Genomic DNA, 22,909 nt, shown 5'->3' with positions numbered 1-22,909 from the left:
AGAGTTCCTCAGTGGCTCCTTGCCACCAAGTAGCTCTCCCCTAACCACAAACATTTTTTTAAAAGACTAAATGTGAAAATGCTTCATAAGAATATCACACAGAGGAGTTTTCATCAATCCCATCATTTTGCCCGGCACTTTTTACAAAACACTGTTTTTTGTCACTTGGGCACTAGGTACATTGATGAAAATACTGAAGTGAGAAAGAACAAATGCCACCATTGTGAGCAACACATAGCTCCCGTAACAAGTAAACCTGCTGTATGGGAAAAAAAAGCCAGTGAGAAGCAGTATGAAAAACACATATACATACAACTGTATGCTTTTGCAGTTACAGACACTTATAGAAGATATCAAGTCATCTTTCCAAGAGCACAAAATACTTCCTATGTTCTCATTTAAAATTAAAAGGAAATTTGTTGGATTATCATGACAGTGTCATTATTGTACTTCTTCCTCTGTAATATTCACCATCATCCTCACAAACCAGTTCTTAACATCTTTACGTTCTTATGTTTCTTCCATATAGTATATGTCCACTGTTAATAAATCATGTTTTTGAAAACCTGGTAATTTTTTCATGGCTTACTAAAATAAATATAGATGCCTCTGTTGCATTTTATATTTAAATGTATTTTTCAGAGGTCTCATTTACCATAAAAACTTCATAGAAATGAATTTTCAAACAAAAAGTTACTTGATAATATTATATACCAAAGTAGCAATGTGTTTCATAAACAAGTGCAATATATAATGAAAGGAGGTCTCTAGAAAATTGCATTTCTTTTTAGTTAAGTGGATTTCTCATGCTTTTGATAAACTTGTAATAGTCTATGACATAATGTTTTATGATTTTTTAACCTTATACAATCTCTGACTAATTCTGAACTTGATCTCCTTGCCTTTCTTGCAATCTGAGAAGATACTTAAAATTGTTTTTCCCCAGACGGGGAATTGATGTTTGTGTTGGGGTGGGGAGAGAGAGAGAGGGAGAGAGGGACAGAGAGAGAGAGGGAGAGAGGGAGAGAGGGAGAGAGGGAGAGAGAGAGAGAAACATGCACCAGTCTGACTGAAATGAAAAACTCCACAGGTCAGTTGGTAACAGCTCATCTGTAGCTACTTACGAGGAAGTTGGAAACACTGGTGCAACTATTCACATGAAAAAGATATCCCCAAGCTAATGAGAATGTTAATTGTGTGGTTCATACTTTTAACTTGCTTGTCCATATTGGGGCCTTAACCTAATTCAGCCTATTTATTTTTAGTGGGCCAGTAACATTTCATGTGCATATGATCTCCTTCAATATCATCAGGAAATTGATGGTGAAAGTTGGGCTGTTTGTCTTGATCACATCAATTTCACTGTATCAGTATTCCCTTACCAATAACAGGAGGCAGAATATCACTTGAGAAATGTAGCTAAACAGTCCAGCAGAAATATGACCTCATCTAACACTCTTTAGAATCTGAGTACAATGTCTCAAATAGTACCAGGTGTACCAACGCAGGTAATAAATATTGTTTCATAATTTGATATGTGACTGGTGAACAAGATTAGCAAGGAGAAGAGAATATCTTGTAGCTAATGTCCTGGGTACAATTTGCAGTCTAAAGGGTTTCTGAACACATGAAATTTTGCTTGCTTGCTCTAGTGTGCCATTTCTTGTATTAGTCTAAATTTTTCAATGGGAAAAAAATCCCTGATTTCCTCATTGTTCTATACCAGAAGGAATTATTACCTAACTTAATTAGCTTGGTCATAGCTACTAAAATGATTGAATTTAGAAATACAATAAGAATATTATGCCATGTTTAGAGAGAGTCACTTATCTGTATCACTCATTTATATTTTTATTATAATCTGGTTATGAAGTATTTTAAGGATGTTTCAGAAAGTACAGAGAATAATATAAAGAACACCCATGTAACCACTCACAGTTTTGCCAAATCTTAACATTTTGCCATATTTGCTCTCAATATATTTTTTAAAGAAACTGAGCAATTGAAACCTTCAGTATAGCTTTCACTCTTTCCCTTCTCAGAGATAACTACTATCCTGAATTTCATGTTCCTAATTCCCTTAAATGTTTGTTTACTTTTACTACATGTATATGTGTCCATAAATGATATTGTGTGTGTGTGTATATATATATAGTATTATTTTACATATAAAGTTTTAAAACTTTTTATAAATGATATCACTCTGGATATATTCTTCCCCAACTTGCTATTATCGCTCAATTTTTATGTTTTTGCCATATATCCCTGGTGATAGATGGGGCTGTAGTTCATTCATTTAAACTGCTTATAGTATTCCGTAGTACAATGTGAGAGATTAAGCCAACTGTAGAGTTAGAAGGTGTAGTCCCCACAAGACCTCCCACACTTCTGACACAAACTGCATGTTTGGGGGATTCCCAAAACGACCCCCAGTTTTGATAGTTCACTAGAGGGACTCCCACGACTCACTAAAAGCTGTTAACTCACCATTATGCTTTATTTATTATTTTTTTAAATATATATATATATATATTTAAATTTATTTATTTATTTTTGGCTGTGTTGGGTCTTCATTTCTGTGCGAGGGCTTTCTCCAGTTGTGGCGAGCGGGGGCCACTCTTCATCACAGTGTGCGGGCCTCTCACTATCGCGGCCTCTCTTGTTGCAGAGCACAGGTTCCAGACGCGCAGGCTCAGTAGTTGTGGCTCACGGGCCCAGTTGCTCTGCGGCATGTGGGATCCTCCCAGACCAGGGCTCGAACCCGTGTCCCCTGCATTAGCAGGCAGACTCTCAACGACTGTGCCACCAGGGAAGCCCCACCATTATACTTTATTACAGGGAATGGGTATAGCTTGAGATCAGTCAAGGGAAGAAGTGTGTAGGATAGAGTACAGGGGGGTTCCAAATGTGGAGCTTTCAGTTGTCCTCTCCCCGTGTTATTCTCCTCTTATTGTTGTATAGCAGTATGCACAGAGGATGGCTAACCAGGGAGGCTCAGCAGAGCTTCAGTGTCCAGAGTTTTCATTGGAGCTCCATCACTCAGGTGTGACTGATTTGCCCATGGGGCTGATCTCAGTCTCCAGCCCCATCAGAGGTTAACTGAAATACCACAGTTCCCAAAGTCTCCACCCTAAATCACACTTTGGTCTTTCTGGCATGACTAGTCCCCACCCTAAGACTCTCTGGTGTGGCCAGCCCTCACCCTAAGTCATATTGTTAGACTGTCTGGTGACCCAAGGGCTACACACAAACAAGGACACTTCTTTTAGGCTTGGCATTCCAAGGGCTTAGAGATAACCTCCCAGAAGCCAAGAACAAAGGCCAGACGTCTTTGTGGGCCAGGTTAAATTCTTTATTACACATATGAATATACCACATTTTCTTTTGTTCATTCTCCTCTTGATGGACATTTGAGTTGCATGTGATGTATATCAAGTAGTACCTCTATTTATTTATTTAATTAATGCTTTATGTAATGCTGTATGACAGGCACTGTGTAGCTTCTTTACAAATATTAACTCATTTAATTCCCAGAAGAATCCTCTGTGATATAAATACTATTATTCTCATTCTACAGATGAAGAAAATAGGATACATAGAGGCTAAATGCCTTGTTCAAGGTCACACAGTCAGTAGGTGGAATAGCTGAGGTATAAACTCAGGCAGTCAGAATCCTTCCCCATAACCACTATGTTTTGCTGTCTAAAAAAAATGCAGCAACAAATATTTTTATACATGTCTTCTTTTGTATATGTGTCTAAGAGTCTTTGTAAGATTTATGCCTAATAGAATTGCTGCACTGTAGGCGTATGCATCGTCAACTTTGTTAGACATGGCCAAATTATTATCCAAACTGATATTTTTAAATAATTTGTAAGATATTTGCACATATCTTTCCTAGCCTGTGGCTTTTCGTTTTCTTTTGTTGTCCAGATCTTTATAATTTTAAAATACTTCATTTTTTTCAAGATTTTCTCTATGATTTTGCTTTTTGTATCTTATTCAAGAAATATTTCTTTCCCCTGAGCTCAAATGTATATCCTCCTATATTCTAGAAGCTTTGCATTTTATATTTATACCTTTCATCTACCTGGGATTGATTCTGAATATGGTGTGAAACAGTTGTCTCAAAACCACTTGTTCAATGGTCCATTCTTTCCCCATTGGTCTGTAATGCCACGTCTGTCATAATCATATTCGTATACTTAGAAGTCTTTATATTAGTTTGCTGTTGCTGCCATAACAAATCACCACAAACTTATTAGCTTAAAACCATACAAGTTATTATATTATAGTCCTGGAGGTCTTAAGTCTAAAATGGGTAGGCAGGGCTATCTTCCTTCTTGGGGCTCTAGGAGAGAATTTGTTTCTTGTCTTTTCCAGCTTATATAGGGCCCCTACATTCCTTGGCTTGTGACCCCCTTCTAGCAGTAGCATCACTCTGACCTCTGTTTCCATCCTCAAAATCTTCACTGACTTTGACCCTTCTGCTTCCTTTTTTAAAGTACTTTTCCGATGACATCACACCCACTGGGACAATCCAGGATAACCCCTCCAGCTCAAGATCCTTAATTTAATCACATCTTTAGAGACCCTCTTGCTGTGTAAGAGAACATATCCACAGGTTGCAGGGATTAGGATGTGAACATCTGTAATGGGGACATTATTCAGCCTACCACAGTCTTCTTCCTGGACTTTCCATCATTCTTATGTTTTTAATTCATCCCTTTTAAGCATACCCATTTTATAATCTGTGATAGCTCTACTATCTAAGTAAAGTGTTTTGGGAATCTAATCCTGCTGTTTATTGTGTCCAGTAATTCTCACTCAGGATAAGATGTGTTTCTTCATCTGTTGTATAATTTTAGATTATAAACTCATCATAAGGGAACTCTGTGACAATCTCATGTGGCGTGGGTTGAGGTCATATTGCTCCAGAAAGTTTTAGCGGTTGCTTCCACCAAGTTTCCAGGGGGTACTACTGACCCAGAGCCACTTTAGTGATGTTTTATTGGTTAAGGGTTTCTTGGATCATGTAGTAGTGTAATTTCAAATTCCCAACCTGTGTGAGAGCAGACCACTGGTTATAAATATAGAGGTATATATATATATATATATATATATATATATATCTTCTTCCACACAGGGCTTTAGGTAAAACAATTTCTTATGTTTTCTCTCTCTTGTAGTCATTGGATTTTCTACCTCGATCACCTTTTCACTGAGTCCTTTTAAGGATCCAGGTGTTGTTAGAGAATATCTTATTCTCTACTCCCTGCCTTGTTTGGATCCTAAGGCCTCTCTTTTCCCTATGTGGGCGGGCATTAAAACCCCAGCCCTTAGATTCATGAGTTAGGCAAACTTCTTAGAGCTTCTGTAGCATTAACTCTTGTGCTTACTGCTCTGGTTTTCAGTTCCTGGTTTAGTTTTTGCTTACTTTTATGGTAAATCTCCAGAGCTTTCCCTGCTTGTTTCTTCCTTAACATTTATTTGCGGTCACTTCTGTTGGGGGGGGGGGGTCTAATTCATCACCTCTTGAGGCTATTTGTAGCCTATGTATCTCAGTCAGTAGCTGGTTTGGTGTTGGGGGTAGCTGAACTTTGCTTAGGGACACTTTTGGCTTGGTCTCAATTCTAGGCTTCCACATTGTATTATTAGCACTATTACCTGTGCTGCATTAAAATATTACTAATCTTACCTCTGAGAGATTCTTAATACCATGATAGAAAAGGTAATAAATTGTCAAAATCTTTTTTCTCTAAGACCAATTAAATTTATTAAATGTTAAATATTTACAAGAATATTACGTTACCCTAATTTTGAACTCAAGAATTCTAATCCTCATTTTCCTATTCTCTTCCTAGGATGTGTGCAGTGTTTGGTGGAATCTATTGTCTTCGCCATTTGGTACAGTGCCTTGTCGTGGACAAAGAATCTGGAAAGTGAGGATGATATAAGTTACCTTCCTATATTTACATCCCAAGCACAAGTGAAAAATGCTAAATTCGATTTTTAAAAAATGATTCTTCAAAGATCCTCCTTGGTATTAATAGCATATCAACCTTGATTAAAAGTAATTTGTGTTTACATCCTCCAGAACAAGGAAAGTGAGTTCAGAATATAGAAACTAAATTAATTTCCCTACAATATGACTATAGCTCCTGATCATCCAAGCTTGGAAGACAAATCATTTCAGCTGCCGGGGGTGGGTGATGAGTGATGTTAGTTTTCCTTATGGCCTTACCTCCTCTAATTGATTTTCATCAGATGACAACAAAGCCCTCTGTTATTGCATTTTTAAAAATGGAGCTCACCTAAAGACTCATCAGATTAATCTGTGCTGATAATGCATGTCACTCCAAGAGAAAAGACTTTAATGAGTTTTTAGGTAGATTGTTGTCATAAACTATGCTGCCCTGTTATCTGAGGATAAATTATTTTACAACCGTATCAGGTCTGCAGTCTGGTTTAGGATTGAAATAAGGATGTACCTGCTTTTTTAAAGAAAGCTGAGCACAGTCTATTTATCTGTGTATTTTTATATTTCAGCTATATTTTTCTAGGATTTATTATTTAGTTACTAGCATATGCTGTTGTCTAAATTACACTAAATAAGTAGTATTCTTCGATATCTGGGTTTTACATTGAAACTTAAATGGGTCAACTGGATCAAGTTTTAGGAGCTATTTAATTTACTATGTATTTTTCTTTTTTGTTATATGTTCTTAAACATATACTGACCTATATCTCTTGTGTGACTGTTTTTAGGGGTATATAAAGAAATAGTATTTTTCAGGTCATAAAATACCTTAATATCTTGAACTGGAAGCTTAAAAATATAAATTTTTAGGTATTTTTTTTCATTTTACAGTAATTCTCTATAGTCTAAGTGGCATAAAATGTCTGTTAACTTCTTACAAGCCAGTTATAGTGCACTACTAGTATTTCAAGATATTGTGGAGAACAAATTCAACTAGAATATGTAATAGTTAAACAGTGAATTTGCTTTAGAAAAGTAATTCTCTACTATAAGATAAAACAGGCACATGGTTTAAAGGCTTATAATTTACTTTTAGCAATTTAACAGAAAGGTACTACGTAAATGAAGCATGATAATCTACAGTGAAAAAATCCACTCTGAAGGCCCAAGATACTCATATATTGATGCGTGAAGGGCTCTGTGGAGGTTCATGAAGGAATAGTTGTCTTTATGACTCTTAGAGTCATTTTTCCTTATGCATTCATTTTGAAGCATGAGTATGTACCCATGATGGAAAGGCAGATAATGAATTGCTTGTTTGGTGTTTATTTACTTAGATTCTTTTACCTTTTGGGGGCCTCATTCCAGTCCTACACGTAACTTTTAGTGACATGAAGAATTTGCATGGCTCATGTTTGTTTAAAAAAAAAAAGGATATGTTAGTACAGTAAAAACATCTGTTGAACTAAAGGCTACATTTACCTTAACTTTGACTTAGTTTTTATTACAAACTCTGAACAGAAGAACTCTTCTTTGTGGTCTGCTGCAGATTTCAGTTGCAACAGATAGCTGAGGGCTAAGGGTCTAACGACCAAAGTTTGGTAGTTTTCAAATTTTAATGTGCCTATGAATCACTAGGTAAACTTGTTTAAAAAAAATACACATTTCTGTGCCTCACGCTGAGAGAGTGAAATTGGATAATGTGCTTAGAGTGGAGCCAGGGAATTTTCAGTTTTAAGGAACACCCCCAAATGAATATAATGTAGGTTCTCCTTAGATGACACTAAGAAACACTGATCTGTAAGGTAAAGTTCAGGATTTAGCCAGTGGTACTATGTTCCATGATGGACTGGGGACTCTAGGTCTTAATTCATTTCTTTTACATCTTTGTAGAAGGACCTCAAACATAACAGTTATTCTCTAACGACTCTGAAGGCATGCAATGGTCAGGTAACCCTGGAGTGAAAGAAGACATGGAACTCTGTCACTGCCATGAGTGACAGTGGACACAAGTCAGTTTTCTCTGGGCCAGTTCCCTTATCTGCAAGATGAGTTAGATGGACTCTGCAGTAGTTTTCGAGTCTCCTCCAGCTATGACATGCTTCAGTTGAGTTACTGAAAGTACTTAGTTTCTCCTTAACACTTAGAAGTAAGTTATTTTAAGATGTTTTATATGCCCAAATGTAGTGCATTCTCACATACTGGGTTATCTTCAATCCCAGTGAGAAATTGAAAAAAATGTTCAAACAACTTGTATGTGTCTACTTTAATGAATGTAAATGAAATAGCAAGATGTCTACTTATGCTGTTTATTATTATTTTACTAGAACCTCAGTTTTCCAGTGAATATCTTTTTCTTGTCTGTCTTGGGGTGGTTAAGATACAGCCATTTTGTATTCTGCATATGATTCTCATGCTGGAAAACTTATTCCAAGTCATAACTATTTAATTCCTTAATAGTGGGACAGTTAAAACTTTGACCTGCATTTATAATATTCATGATATCTACAGTATTCTCACTATACTAAATTGTGTATGGGATCTTTAAAAGGTTTCTTTTAAGAGACAACCAGTACTTCAAAATTGTAAATTCATATCTTTGCTAGTAATTATGAAATTTTGCTTCTTTAAAATATCCATTCTATCAACTCAAAGAGTCTCTATAAACATCTAAAGCTAGCATTGATTGAAGGTGACTCAGGCTAATGTATCTTTCCCAAATACTATTTTGTCATTCAAAATCAAATAATTGAGAGACCTACCAGTAATAGGAGATGTTTTGTTAGGACTTGAATATAAAGTGAGGGATAATTTTTTGAGGGGAAAAACTTGAGTTTATATTTGGGCATATCCAGCATACATTTCTTTTTAAGCAATCCAGGTTGACTAATTGTTTATTCTAAGTGTAATTGGCATATTAATCAAGGAATCTGCAGATGTTTGTATTTGTCTCCTTATGGTTTTAGATTGCCTTTTTTCCCCCAATTTTCCTATAAGGAACACTTGACATCCCCTTTACTCTTTGGTGTAGTTAAGAGCTAACCATGCTTCAGGTCTAAGGTCTAAGTTTATTTCCTGATCCCACAGACTAGATCAGAACCCAGCCCCCCAACTCAGGTCCCCTTTTATGATTGTAAATTCACCCTAAGAAAAGTCAGGGTCTCACTTCTTTATCTCCAGAACCAAGGCAGGTTCTGATCACCCATTATACGCAGTAGCTTTGTGTTAAATGAATGAACGAAGATTAAAAACTGATGATAGCCTTTTTTGTGCTTTTCTTTTCACCTTTCACTGAGGAAACCTGATAGAAGCATAAATGATCATAGCATTGAGTTTAGTGTGGTGATTACACATCAAAGTATCATACCAATGTTGAGAGGAGAAATATGGAATATGTAACTAAATGCATGCTTATTTTCAGCTAGATCTTATTTTTCATTTTTTTCCCCAAAGGTCAAGGTTTATTTATTCTTTTAAATTTTTGAATGTTATTTTATTTATTTTTTCATACAGCAGGTTCTTTTTAGTTATCCATTTTATACACATTAGTGTTTATATGTCAATCCCAATCTCCCAGTTCATCACACCACCACCACCACCACCACCCGCTGCTTTCCCCCCTTGGTGTACATAAGTTTGTTCTCTACATCTGTGTCTAAATTTCTGCCCTGCCAACCAGGGCCATTTTTCTAGGTTCCACATGTATGCATTAATATACAATATTTGTTTTTCTCTTTCTGACATACTTCACTCTGTAAGACAGTCTCTAGATTCATCCATGTCTCTACAAATGACCCAATTTCGTTCCTTCTTATGACTGAGTAATATTCCATTGTATATATATGTACCACATCTTCTTTATCCATTCATCTGTTGATGGGCATTTAGGTTGCTTCCATGACCTGGCTATTGTTAATAGTGCTGCAGCGAACATTGTGGTGTATGTGTCTTTATGAATTATGGTTTTCTCAGGGTATATGCCCAGTAGTGGGATTGCTGGGTTGTATGGTAGTTCTACTTTTAGTTTTTTAGGGAACCACCATACTGTTCTCCATAGTGGCTGTATCAATTTACATTCCCACCAACAGTGCAAGAGGTTCCCTTTTCTCCACACCCTCTCCAGCATTTATCGTTTGTAGATTTTCTGATGATGCCCATTCTAACTGGTGTGAAGTGATAACCTCATTGTAGTTTTGATTTGCATTTCTCTAATAATTAGTAATGTTGAGGAGCTTTTCATATGCTTCTTGGCCATCTGTATGTCTTCTTTGGAGAAATGTCTGTTTAGGTCTTCTGCCCATTTTTTGATTGGGTTTTTTGTTTTTTTAATATTGAGCTGCATGAGCTGTTTATATATTTTGGAGATTAATCCTTTGTCCATTGATTCATTTGCAGGTATTTTCTCCCATTCTGAGGGTTGTCTTTTCGTCTTGTTTGTAGTTTCCTTTGCTTTGCAAAAGCTTTTAAGTTTCATTAGGTCCCATTTGTTTATTTTTGTTTTTATTTCCATTACTCTAGGAGATGGATCAAAAGAGATCTTGCTATGATTTATGTCAAAGAGTGCTCTTCCTATGTTTTCCTCTAAGAGTTTTATAGTGTCTGGTCTTACATTTACGTCTCTAATCCATTTTGAGTTTATTTTTGTTTATGGTGTTAGGGAGTGTTCTAATTTCATTCTTATACATGTAGCTGTCCAGTTTTCCCAGCACCAGTTATTGAAGAGACTGGCTTTTCTCCATTGCATATCCTTGCCTCCTTTGTCATAGATTAGTTGACCATAGGTGCATGGGTTTACCTCTGGGCTGTCTATCCTGTTCCATTGATCTATATTTCTGTTTTTGTGCCAGTACCATATTGTCTTGATTACTGTAGCTTTGTAGTATAGTCTGAAGTCAGGGAGTCTGATTCTTCCGCCTCCGTTTTTTTCCCTCAAGACTGCTTTGGCTATTCAGGGTCTTTTGTGTCTCCATACAAATTTTAAGGTTTTCGTTTTAGTTCTGTAAAAAATGCCATTGGGAATTTGATAGGGATTGCGTTGAATCTGTAGATTGCTTTGGGTAGTATAGTCATTTTCACAATATTCATTCTTCCAATCCAAGAACATGGGATATCTCTCCATCTGTTTGTATTATCTTTAATTTCTTTCATCAATGTCTTATAGTTTTCTGCATACAGGTCTTTTGTCTCCCTAGGTAGGTTTGTTCCTAGATATTTTATTCTTTTTGTTGTAATGGTAAATGGGAGTGTTTCCTTGATTTCTCTTTCAGATTTTTCATCATTAATGTATAGGAATGCAAGAGATTTCTGTGCATTAATTTTGTATCCTGCTACTTTACCAAATTCATTGATTAGCTCTAGTAGTTTTCTGGTGACATCGTTAGTATTCTCTATGTATAGTATCATGTCATGGGTAAACAGTGACAGTTTTACTTCTTCTTTTCCAATTTGGATTCCTTTTATTTCGTTTTCTTCTCTGATTGCCATAGCTAGGACTTCCAAAACTATGTTGTATAATAGTGGCGAGAGTGGACATCCTTGTCTTGTTCCTGATCTTAGAGGAAATGCTTTCAGTTTTTCCTCATTGAGAATGATGTTTGCTGTGGGTTTGACGTATATGGCCTTTATTATGTTGAGGTAGGTTCCCTCTATGCCCATTTTCTTGAGAGTTTTTATCATAAATGGGTGTTGAATTTTGTCGAAAGCTTTTTCTGCATCTATTGAGATGATCATATGGTTTTTATTCTTCAATTTGTTAATATGGTGTATCACATTGATTGATTTGTGTATATTGAAGAATCCTTGCATCCCTTGGATAAATCCCACTTGATCATGATGTATGGTCCTTTTAATGTGTTGTTGGATTTGTTTGCTAGTATTTTGTTGAGGATTTTTGCATCTATATTCATCAGTGATATTAGTCTGTAATTTTTTTTTCTGTAGTATCTTTGTCTGGTTGTGGTATCAGGGTGTGGTGGCCCCATAGAATGAATTTGGGAGTCTTCCTTCTTCTGCAATTTTTTGGAAGAGTTTGAGAAGGTTGGGTGTGTGCTCTTCTCTAAATGTTTAGTAGAATTCACCTGTGGAGCCATCTGGTCCTGGACTTTTGTTTGTTGGAAGATTTTAATCACAGTTTCAATTTCACTACTTGTGATTGGTCTGTTTATATTTTCTATTACTTCCTGGTTCAGTCTTGAAAGGTTATACCTTTCTAAGAATTTGGCCATTTCTTCCAGGTTGTCCATTTCATTAACATAGAGTTGCTTGTTGTAGTCTCTTAGGATGCTTTGTATTTGTGCAATGTCTGTTGTAACTTCTCCTTTATCATTTCTAATTTTATTGATTTGAGTCCTCTCCCTCTTTTTCTTGATGAGTCTGGCTAATGGTTTATCAATTTTGTTTATCTTCTCAAAGAACCAGCTTTTAGTTGTATTGATCTTTGCTATTGTTTTCTTTGTTTCTATTTCATTTATTTCTGCTCTGATCTTTATGAATTCTTTCTTTCTGCTAACTGGGTTTTGTTTGTTCTTCTTTCTTTAGTTCCTTTAGGTGTAAGGTTAGATTGTTTATTTGAGATTTTTCTTGTTTCTTGAGGTAGGCTTCTATTGCTATAAACTTCCCTCTTAGAACTGCTTTTGCTGCATCCCATAGGTTTTGGATCATCGTGTTTTCATTGTCATTTGTCTCTAGGTATTTTTTGATTTCCACTTTGATTCAGTGATCTCTCGGTTATTTAGTAACGTATTGTTTAGCCTCCGTGTGTTTGTGTTTTTTACGTATTTTTCCCTGTAATTGATTTCTAATCTCATAGCGTTGTGGTCAGAAAAGATGCTTGATATGATTTCAATTTTCTTAAATTTACTGATGCTTGATTTGTGACCCAAGATGTGATCTATCCTGGAGAATGTTCCGTGCGTACTTGAGAAGAAAGTGTCATCTGCTGTTTTTGCGTGGAATGTCCTATAAATATCACGTAAATCTGTGTGGTCTGTAATGTCATTTAAAGCTTGTGTTTCCTTATTAAATTTCTGTTTGGATAATGTCCATTGGTGTAAGTGAGGTGTTAAAGTCCCCCACTATTATTGTGTTACTGTTGATTTCCTCTTTTTTAGCTGTTAGCATTTGCCTTGTGTATTGAGGTGCTCCTGTGTTGGGTGCATATATATTTCTAATTGTTTTATCTTCTTCCTGGATTGATCCCTTAATCATTATGTAGTGTCCTTCCTTGTCTCTTGTACCATTCTTTATTTTAAAGTTTATTTTATCTGATATGAGTATAGCTACTCCAGCTTTCTTTTGGTTTCCATTTGCATGGAAAATCTTTTTCCATCCCCTCACTTTCAAGCTGTACGTGTCCCTAGGTCTGAAGTGGGTCTCTTGTAGATAGCATATATATGGGTCTTGTTTTTATATCCATTCAGTGAGCCTGTGTCTTTTGGTTGGAGCATCTAATCCATTCATATTTAAGATAATTATCAATATGTATTTTCCTATTACCATTTTCTTAATTGTTTTGGGTTTGTTTTTGTAGGTCCTTTTCTTCTGTTGTGTTTCCCACTTAGAGAAGTTCCTTTAGCATTTGTTGTAGAGCTGGTTTGGTGGTGCTGAATTCTCTTTGTTTTTGCTTGTCTGTAAAGCTTTTGATTTCTCCAAATCTGAATGAGATCTTTGCCGGGTAGAGTAATCTTGGTTGTAGGTTCTTCTCTTTCATCACTTTAAGTATGTCATGCCACTCCCTTCTGGCTTGTAGAGTTTCTGCTGAGAAATCTGCTGTTAACCTTATGGGAGTTCCCTTGTATGTTATTTGTCCTTTTTCCCTTGCTGCTTTCAGTAATTTTTCTTTGTCTTTAATTTTTGCCAATTTGATTACTATGTGTCTCGGCATGTTTCTCCTTGGGTTTATCCTGTTTGGGACTTTCTGCACTTCCTGTACTTTGGTGGCTATTTCTTTCCCTATGTTAGGGAAGTTTTCAACTATAATCTCTTCATATATTTTCTCGGGTCCTTTCTCTCTCTCTTCTCCTTCTGGGACACCTGTAATGCAAATGTTGTTGTGTTTAATGTTGTCCCAGAGGTCTCTTAGACTGTCTTCATTTCTTTTCATTCTTTTTTCTTTTTTCTGTTCCACAGCAGTGAATTCCACCATTCTGTCTTCCATGTCACTTATCCATTCTTCTGCCTCAGTTATTCTGCTGTTGATTCCTTCTAGTGTTTTTTTCATTGCAGTTATTGTATTGTTCATCTCTGTTTGTTTGTTCTTTAATTCTTCTAGGTCTTTGTTAAACATTTCTTGCACCTTCTCGATCTTTGCTTCCATTCTTTTTCCGAGGTCCTGGGTCATCTTCACTATCATTTTTCTGAATTATTTTTCTGGAAAGTTGCCTATCTCCACTTCATTTAGTTGTTTTTCTGGGGTTTTATCTTTTTCCTTCATCTGGTACATAGGCCTCTGCCTTTTCATCTTGTCTTTCTGTGAATGTGGTTTTTGTTCCACAGGCTGCAGGATTGTAGTTCTTCTTGCTTCTGCTGTCTGCCCTCTGGTGGATGAGAGTGTCTAAGAGGCTTGTGCAAGTTTCCTGATGGGAGGGACTGGTGGTGGGTAGAGCTGGCTGTTGCTCTGGTGGGCAGAGGTCAGTAAACTTTAATCCATTTGTCTGCTGTTGGGTGGGGCTGGGTTCCCTCCCTGTTGGCTGTTTGGCCTGAGAGGACCCAACACTGGAGCCTACTCAGGCTCTTTGGTGGGGCTAATGGTGGACTCTGGGAGGGCTCATGCCAATAAGTAACTTCCCAGAACTTCTGCTGCCAGTGTCTTTGTCCTCTCAGTGAGACACAGCCACCCCCTGCCTCTGCAGAAGACCCTCCAACATTAGCAGATAGGTCTGGTTCAGTCTCCTATGGGGTCACTGCTCCTTCCTCTGGGTCCCGATGCACACACTACTTTGTATGTGCCTTCCAAGAATGGAGTCTCTGTTTCCCCCAGTCCTGTCAAAGTCCTGCAATCAAATCCTGCTAGCCTTCAAATTCTGATTCTCTAGGAATTCCTCCTCCCTTTGCCGGACCCCCAGGTTGGGAAGCCTTATGTGGGACTCAGAACCTTCACTCCAGTGGGTGGACTTCTGTGATATAAGTGTTCTCCAGTTTGTGAGTCACCCACCCAGCAGTTATGGGATTTGATTTTATTGTGATTGCGCCCCTCTACCATCTCACTGTGGCTTCTCCTTTGTCTTTGGATGTGGGGTATCCTTTATGGTGAGTTCCAGTGTCTTCCTGTCGATGATTGTTCAGCAGTTAGTTGTGATTCTGGTGGTCTCTCAAGAAGGAGTGAGAACACGTCCTTCTTCTCCGTCATCTTGAACCTGGTCTTCAAAGTATTTCTTTTTCATAAGAAAAACTTGTGTTGTCTTATTTTTCATTTTTGTTTAATTTGCTCTCCTAAGATCTACATTGACTGTGCTCTCTTGGCTATATTATCCATTGACTCTGCTTTACTAATTTTTAGAGGACATGGGTATCAGTAGTTCTTTTCTCTACCCTCTTATTAAGTTCTAATACTGAACCCCTCTGTTGACTGTTTCTGGAGACACTGAATGCTCTTGTTGAGCAGCTTTCTTTTTCTTTGCAGCAGTGCTGACCATGTAAAACTCCTGTACATTAGATTTGGCCATTTAGCAGTGTAGTATTTGATATTAGGGTAGGGTATGGATGACCTTGGACCAGACATGTCTGTAACCAGTAGTCTGAATCTAATTACTTCAGCTAGTGTTCTTGTGAACTTCAGCTGTCTCACTTACTAGATTTCCTACTATTACTATTTCTTGAGATATCTTTTTCTCTGATGTCAGGAATAACTCTACCTTTCCCAGGTACTTGGAAGTTAGTAATGAATAGTATGTTAGACCAAGCGTGAGGTGACTGATTCTTAATACCATTTGTCATTGTAGGAAAATTGCTGAATTTCTGATTTTAGTATGTCCTATTTGCAAAATGATAGTGGTAATATTCTAGATATTTAACCTCCACCAACCCACATGCTAGTTGCTGTGGGGATAAAGAGATAAATAAAACATGAATCTTGCCCTTGTGTACAAAGATTACAAGCTCTAAGGTCAGGTAGGCCTGGATCTGTACCCTGGCTTCCCCACTTACTAGATGAGTGAACTTTAACAAGTTCTGTGATTGGAAGTGATTTGGAAGAAGCACTGTGATGGAAAGAGATTCTTTACCTGCTAAATCAGAGATTCTATATCTTTGTTTCTGTCTCTGCACTATTCATGTACATGGAATACTTCCATCATCCATCCATCTATTCAGTCATCCATGAACAGTTGTTATCTGCGTGCCAGGCACTGGAGATACAGCACAGAATAAGACAATCATGGTCTTTGTTCTCGTGGAGCTTAGAGTCTACTGGGGGACATTAAGGAACAAATAAATTAGTGAGATAATTACACATTGAGATCTGTTCAGTATGCAGATCTGCCTTTGTCCCTCCCTATGTAAAAAGTTTCAGTGACTTTATATCACTTCAGAATGAAGTCTGAGACCCTTTTACATGACACATGAGACTCTGGGGTCTGACCTTTGCCTGCCTCTCTCAGCTCATCTCTCTTCTCTCTCTGCTTCCATTTTATTGTCAGTAACACTGAACTGCTTGTGGTTCCCTCCCTGTACTTCTCTTACTTGCCTCTGTAACCCCTGCAGATGCTGCCCTTCTACTGAAATGTTCTTCTTATTTGCTTGTTTTAACTGGTTTTAACTGCTTCAAAAGCAGCTAATGTATCACTTCCTCCAAAGAGCATTCCCTGATACTCTGCCCCTCCCCCCCAAGCTTTCACCTCTTAGAACAGTGCTTGGCACATGGTTGTTATGCCACACACTATGTCAAACAAATAAGCTACCAATGTGTAAGCAGTCCAATGTCTTATTAGACTTAACAAAAATCTAGGGCAGTGTCAGTGGAGATGGAGAAAAGGGGCTAGTTTTGAGTAGCAGATTAGATGTGGGAAGAGAGATTTTGAGCTAGGGAAACTCTATAACTGCTGGTCATGCCATTAACTGAGACTGGGGTTCCAAGTGGGGGAGCAGGTGAGGAGCTATGATTTAACTGTCTATTACCTATCCAGAAAAAATAGGTAATAGGCAGTTAAAAATATGGATACAGAGCTTGGGATTGATTACAACAGAGAACCATAGGTTTGGAATTATAATCATGTTTGAGACTATTGGAGTAGATTTTTACCCAAGAAAAATGAGTAATAGGCATTTTGGAATGGTTTCATCGAAGAGGTGGCATTTGAACTAAAGTGTTTGAGAAAGTATGGAAGGGCATAGAGAGTAGGGGGAATTATCTTGTTTTCTTCAATTACTGGGAATCTTCTAATTTCCTTAATTAATATATTTTCCTTTTTATGATTTCATATGTGATTTATGTATTCCTTATCATAAAAACAGTTGGGATATTAATTCTGAAGATTATAGAGAATGGATACCTGTTTTAATGTTATTTTTATCTTCTGGGCCAAATTCCAGATAAAGAGTTTTCATCTTGCTGATTGTTTTCTTCCTTATCATCATTTTGCTCTTTATCTCCTCATGTCATTGAACCAAGAACTGAATAACCGTTGTGATTTGTTGATTTAGAAAGCTCAGCTCTAGAAATGTTCTGTCTGGCTTCAGTGATTCTTATGATCAGCTTGGTCATTGTGTCCGTGTAACTGGAAATTCCTGTCATGTTCCTCCTCAATTTACTATTTATGAGGCTCAGCAAGGCCCTCAACTAAATCCAGAATGTTGTTAATCTTTAATGGCTTCCTCAGGTTCATGTGGGAGGGGTGGACAAGGGGGTATTTTAATGTCTCTGGCAGCACTGTTTCATTTTGTTGTTTTTCATTACTTGAATGTCATATTTTTTTATATTAATCTTTGTAATACAAAGTCTAAGTCTAGGTACCAAATCAATATTCCTTTACTTGTTGTTCTCCCAATTAGGCCTAATATATGACAGTAAGTAAGCATCTGAGGGGAAAACAAATCTTATCACTTACTTAAATGTATTTTGGTTTGAACATCTTTGCTCAGGCCTAGAGCCTTAGTACTTTAGCGTGAGACTGTCAGGTAAGTTGTATTATCATCTACCAGACTGACTAGGCATATGTGACCATCACCTCAATTCCTGCAGAAATCAATATTTTTTTCTGTAGCAATAGCTCTTGACTTTTCTCCACCTAGCACAGCATAACGATACAACAGTACTGTGGCACACTACATGGTGATTCTTCCTTGGGATTTGGGAGCTTATCAGAATCTCCAGGGGTACTTATAATTTGAAAAAGTCCCCCAGGTGTGATTCTGATTTGCTTCCTTCTCCTCCTTCTACTCTAAGAATCACTGTTTCATCCAGAAGCTTCAGCATAAAGAGGCACATTTATTGGCATATTTGTGCTTGCATAGTTGAGCTTCCCAATCTCCATGCACCCATCCTTCCCTCTTGAGTGGTCCTCAGTAGTTCTAATACCGTAATTTCTGAAACCAAATGTCACCAAAGGTGTAACTACCACCAAAGCAGCCCCATTGGTGTTTGGAAGCCTACAAGCAAGGAGCTCTCCACAAGCTTGAGGGCAAGGTTTAGTTGTGTGGTTTATTTAAATGGGAGCCCTTTGCAAAGACTTAGACTGGAGTCCAAGATTTGTACTAACATCACTCCCTCTCTCAATTTGATTCCAACATTTTATGGTGAAAATTTTCAACTCTGTGCCAATGTTGAAAGAATTTCAAGATGATCACCTATATATCCACCACCTAGATTCTGCAGTTATCATTTTAATATGCTTGCTTAATCATATGTCTACACAAATATTCACCCTCTGTTCATCTATTCACCATTTTTAAGCATTTCACAGTAAATTCCGGATATCAGTACAATTCACCCTAAACACTTCAGTACACATATCATTAACTAGAGTTTAATATTTGTTTACAGCTTTTTCTTTTGATATAATATTTACATATGATAAAGTGCAAAAATCTTTTTTTTTAAATATTTATTTAGGCTGTGCTGGGTCTTGGTTGTGGCACGCAGGATCTTCACTGCTGCATGTGGGCTCTTTAGTTGCAGCATGCAGGTAGCGTCTAGTTCTCTGACCAGAGATTGAACCTGGGCCCCCTGAATTGGGAGTGTCTTAGCCACTGGATCACCAAGAAAGTCCCTAAAGTGCCGAAATCTTAAGTGTTCATTACCTGAGTGCTGACAGATGATAAATCTGTATAACCCAAATCCCTATCAAGATATAGAAGATTTTTACACTCTCTTTTTTCTGCCCAGATTATTCCCTCTTGACTTTGTATAGTCTCTGAGTTAAAGGTAAGAAAAAGGCTTGTCAGTGTTTCCAGGACAAATAAGGATCAATGCTTCATCATGGATCAGCAGATTTCTCTTTTCCCTCGCCAAAGTACCTTGTGTTTTAAATTATATATGAATGTCTTAAGAGACTGAGAGAATTCCCTGGTGGTCCAGTGGTTAGGGCTCGGTACTTTCACTGCCAGAGCCCAGGTTCGACCCCTGGTCAGGAAACTAAGATCCCACAAGCCTCGCGGCACAGCCCCCCAATTTTTTTTTTAATTTAAAAAAATAAGTAAATAAATAAAACAGGAGACTGAATGAGTAACTTGCCTTTCAGTTTTTAAATACTTATTTTGGAAAATAGGTATAAATACCTTATATCTATGTAGTTAAGTATTATAAAGTGAGAGCTCTAGTTTAATGAAATGTGAAGAGATATGCATAGAAACATAAGTGGGGAAGAGAAAGGAAGTGGGATGAAGGTGAGATGGGGAAAAAATCACCTAAATATTAATGTAATATAACATTCATTAATATGTAGTTAATTGATTAAAAATATGTATATCTAACATCACGAGATATCATAGTCTATCCTGATGACAGTGGCATGCCATTTATTCAAGAATATCAGCATATCATAATCTGCCTTTAGGAAATACACATTAAATTCCTCTCACAATTGGCCTTGGGTATTTGTCATTTTACTGTTAATGCCTTTATGCCTGGTAAATAGCTCTTACTTGGCTTATTTTTAGAGTGATGTAACATATTTTAATGTATACCAGTATATTTAAAATATGACATAAGTTTGAAATTATTTGCTTGCGTTTTATGAGGAGCAACACATAAGTGTATTTCTAATAAAATAATTCTAGTCCTGAAAGGAAAGCTGTGACAAAAGTAAATTGTGCTATTTCCATAATAAAAAGATATAGAAAACATGCAGGCATTTGCATATAGTTCCTGAAATATTGCATACCGGCTTGGTCAGTGCTGGTAAATCCATTTCAAGGATGTTTCCCTTAGTCCATTAGTTTGGATAATGAGCCCTATAAAGTACATTTATAACTTGTGGCACTGTAAGGAGATGGATTCTAATTTTCATCCTTTTATCTAGACACACTGAAAGAAGGTCAGTGGAGGGTTCTATATGATTCATTTTCCCAACACAGATCAGATGACAGAAACCTGATAATGTCCATGCATAAGTGTTTTCCTTATTTGGAAACAGCACTTGAAAGAAATCTTTATATGATCATCCTTTGGAGTAAAGTGGAAACAGATATTAAAAGAAGCTCCATCCCATTTTTTTGGTTTAAAACATTATCACACGTGGGACAAGATAGCTATTCTTGAACAAAAGAGAAAGTGACACTTAACAGAAAAATAAAAAGCCTTTAGTGACTTTTATACACTGTGAATGATATAACAAGATATTTAATCAACTTTTCCTCCCCCTCTTCTTAGATCTGTTAAGGAAAAAATAAAAGCCTGTTTCCTAAACAAAGAAAAAGCTTCTATGTTCCTAAACATTAGAAAAGCTTATAGAATAATACTTGTCCTAGCTTTATTCTTATTATTAAGCATTCAAAATAAATAAGTTCTAGTCTATACTTATTTTATAGTTTAAAAGACTTCAAAATAGCAACAAGAATGTATATTCTGCAGTTTAGTGAAGTTTTGTGTCAAAAATGTGAAATTGTAGGCAATTTTAAAATCTTGTCTTTTAAGACATTAGTTTTAGATTCAAGATTGGTAGCTGATTATGTTCGTTTTCTCAATTATGTAATCATTAATGAGAACTATTTTTCTGTGCTTATCTTCTTCGTAGATGTAAAGCAATCATAGATCAGTTTGGTCAGAGAATAATCTCTAAGCATTTCCTTGTGGAAGACAGTTACTTTTCTGAGAACACATGCTCGCATGTGCAATACAGGTAAGGCACCCCTCCAGCCACTCTGCAAGGGAGGGTGAAACGGGGAAATTCATCTGTGTGATTACATTGACACTTCTGTATGACTCTGTTCTTCAAGTAAGATGCAAATGTATACCAAACCAAAGATATATTCAGTGTGTTACCACTGTTCTCTTATAAGGTCTGGTTTTGGGGAGGAGCCTAGCCTAATGTTGACTCCTTTGCATCAGCTGGGGTCTGTCTCCAGGTCACACATCCTCCTTTCATGAGCCAAGAATAGATTAAAGCAGAACTTGACTTGGTTTGGAGAGGTGACACTTTTATCATAACAGTTCTTTGAAACATGCCTTCTGGTGGTTGTATAGCTATATAAATGAAATTTATCCATGGAATCTGAGTCACTTATTAACTGTTTTCTGCATTACAGGCAGATCTCCAGGGCAGTCTTGATTACGGATAGGTCTGTACTAAAAACAGATTCAGATCAACAGGTAATTCCAGTTCTGTACTTTTTAATAGCATGTTACTAACTTAATCTACATGGTAATATGTGTAAATTAACATCGGTGAAATAAAATATATTAACCAATATGTACTAATACATTTAATGCATTTTAAAAACACATAATGGCAATTATGTAATAATTTTGGTTTCTTAAAGATTTCCTTTCAGTGGAACAAATAATTGCATCTTATGTAACAGATTTATTCTAGGAATATTGAAATCATCGTAGTTTTTTTTACAGCTATTTCTATGAAATTGAAAGTATATTACTATGAGAAGAAAAGCGTTTAGAAGCATTTAAAAATCTTGGAGGAAAAGGCTTTATGGTAACCAGTCCTACAGCAGTGGTGGTAAGCTCACCATTAGGGGCCCGGTGTGAATGAATATCAGCACACGTTTTCAGTTCTGACATTTCCTCATCACCATGGTTCATTTCGGTACCCCATTCCTCCTCATAACCCCTGATTCGATAGAAGTGTCTTTATACCTGTGGTTTTTCCTCAGTTTGAACACTTAAATTCCAGAAGTATGCCCCCTTCTCCTTCTGACCATAATTTACAGGACTGATAAAATCAGCTTACTTAGTAAGTGTGACTGTCAGACCTATCCTATATGCTACTGCTAAAAATAGGTTCCGAAATTTCCTTAAGTTGGAAGCTTTGTATTATATAAAGCAAATATGTTAATTTTACGAGTGAGTGCAAATACTTTCATTTAATCATTCAGCAGACAATGAGTGCCTTCGACATGCCAGCCAGTGTGCTGGGTTCTGAGGAGATAGTGCTGACCATGATAGCATCTGTGCCCTCATAGCTTGCAGTCTAGAGGATACAGATACAGACAGATAAATAGCAACAACAGTACAGTGTGACAGGTGTGAGCGAGAAGTGGTAAAATCATAGCACTCATCACACTGTCCTGTAGTTGCTAGTTTACTTGTCTGTAGCTCCCAGTAAACCATAAGCTTTGTGAATGGGTCAAAGAATGACAAAGGCAGAAAAGTGAAGAGAGCAAACAGATGCTTCTGAAGAAGCTAAGCTGGGAAGAGTAAGAGGGAAGAAGTGATTCCTGCAGCGGGATGTGGAAGCGAAGAGGGCATTTCTTTAAAGTATTAGAGCAGCAGTCCCCAACACTTTTGGCACCAGGGACCAGTTTCGTGGAAGACAGTTTTTC

General features: G+C 37.0%; 1 protein-coding gene across 1 annotated transcript in view; it reads left to right on the top strand.

Annotated features, from left to right (window-relative positions):
- The window catches only part of CHM (CHM Rab escort protein), a 210,795-nt gene that overhangs the window by 135,195 nt on the left and 52,691 nt on the right, over positions 1 to 22,909 (top strand). The window contains exons 9-11 of the mRNA XM_032620454.1: positions 5,865 to 5,942; positions 21,148 to 21,252; positions 21,659 to 21,722. Coding sequence (XP_032476345.1) covers positions 5,865 to 5,942; positions 21,148 to 21,252; positions 21,659 to 21,722 — 247 coding nt within the window. The remainder of the gene's footprint in view (positions 1 to 5,864; positions 5,943 to 21,147; positions 21,253 to 21,658; positions 21,723 to 22,909) is intronic.

The sequence above is a fragment of the Phocoena sinus genome, chromosome X, assembly GCF_008692025.1.
Source record: "Phocoena sinus isolate mPhoSin1 chromosome X, mPhoSin1.pri, whole genome shotgun sequence".
NCBI lineage: Eukaryota > Metazoa > Chordata > Mammalia > Artiodactyla > Phocoenidae > Phocoena > Phocoena sinus.
The sequence above is the reverse complement of the archived record's forward strand: the minus strand, read 5'-3'. Positions and strand labels throughout refer to the sequence as shown.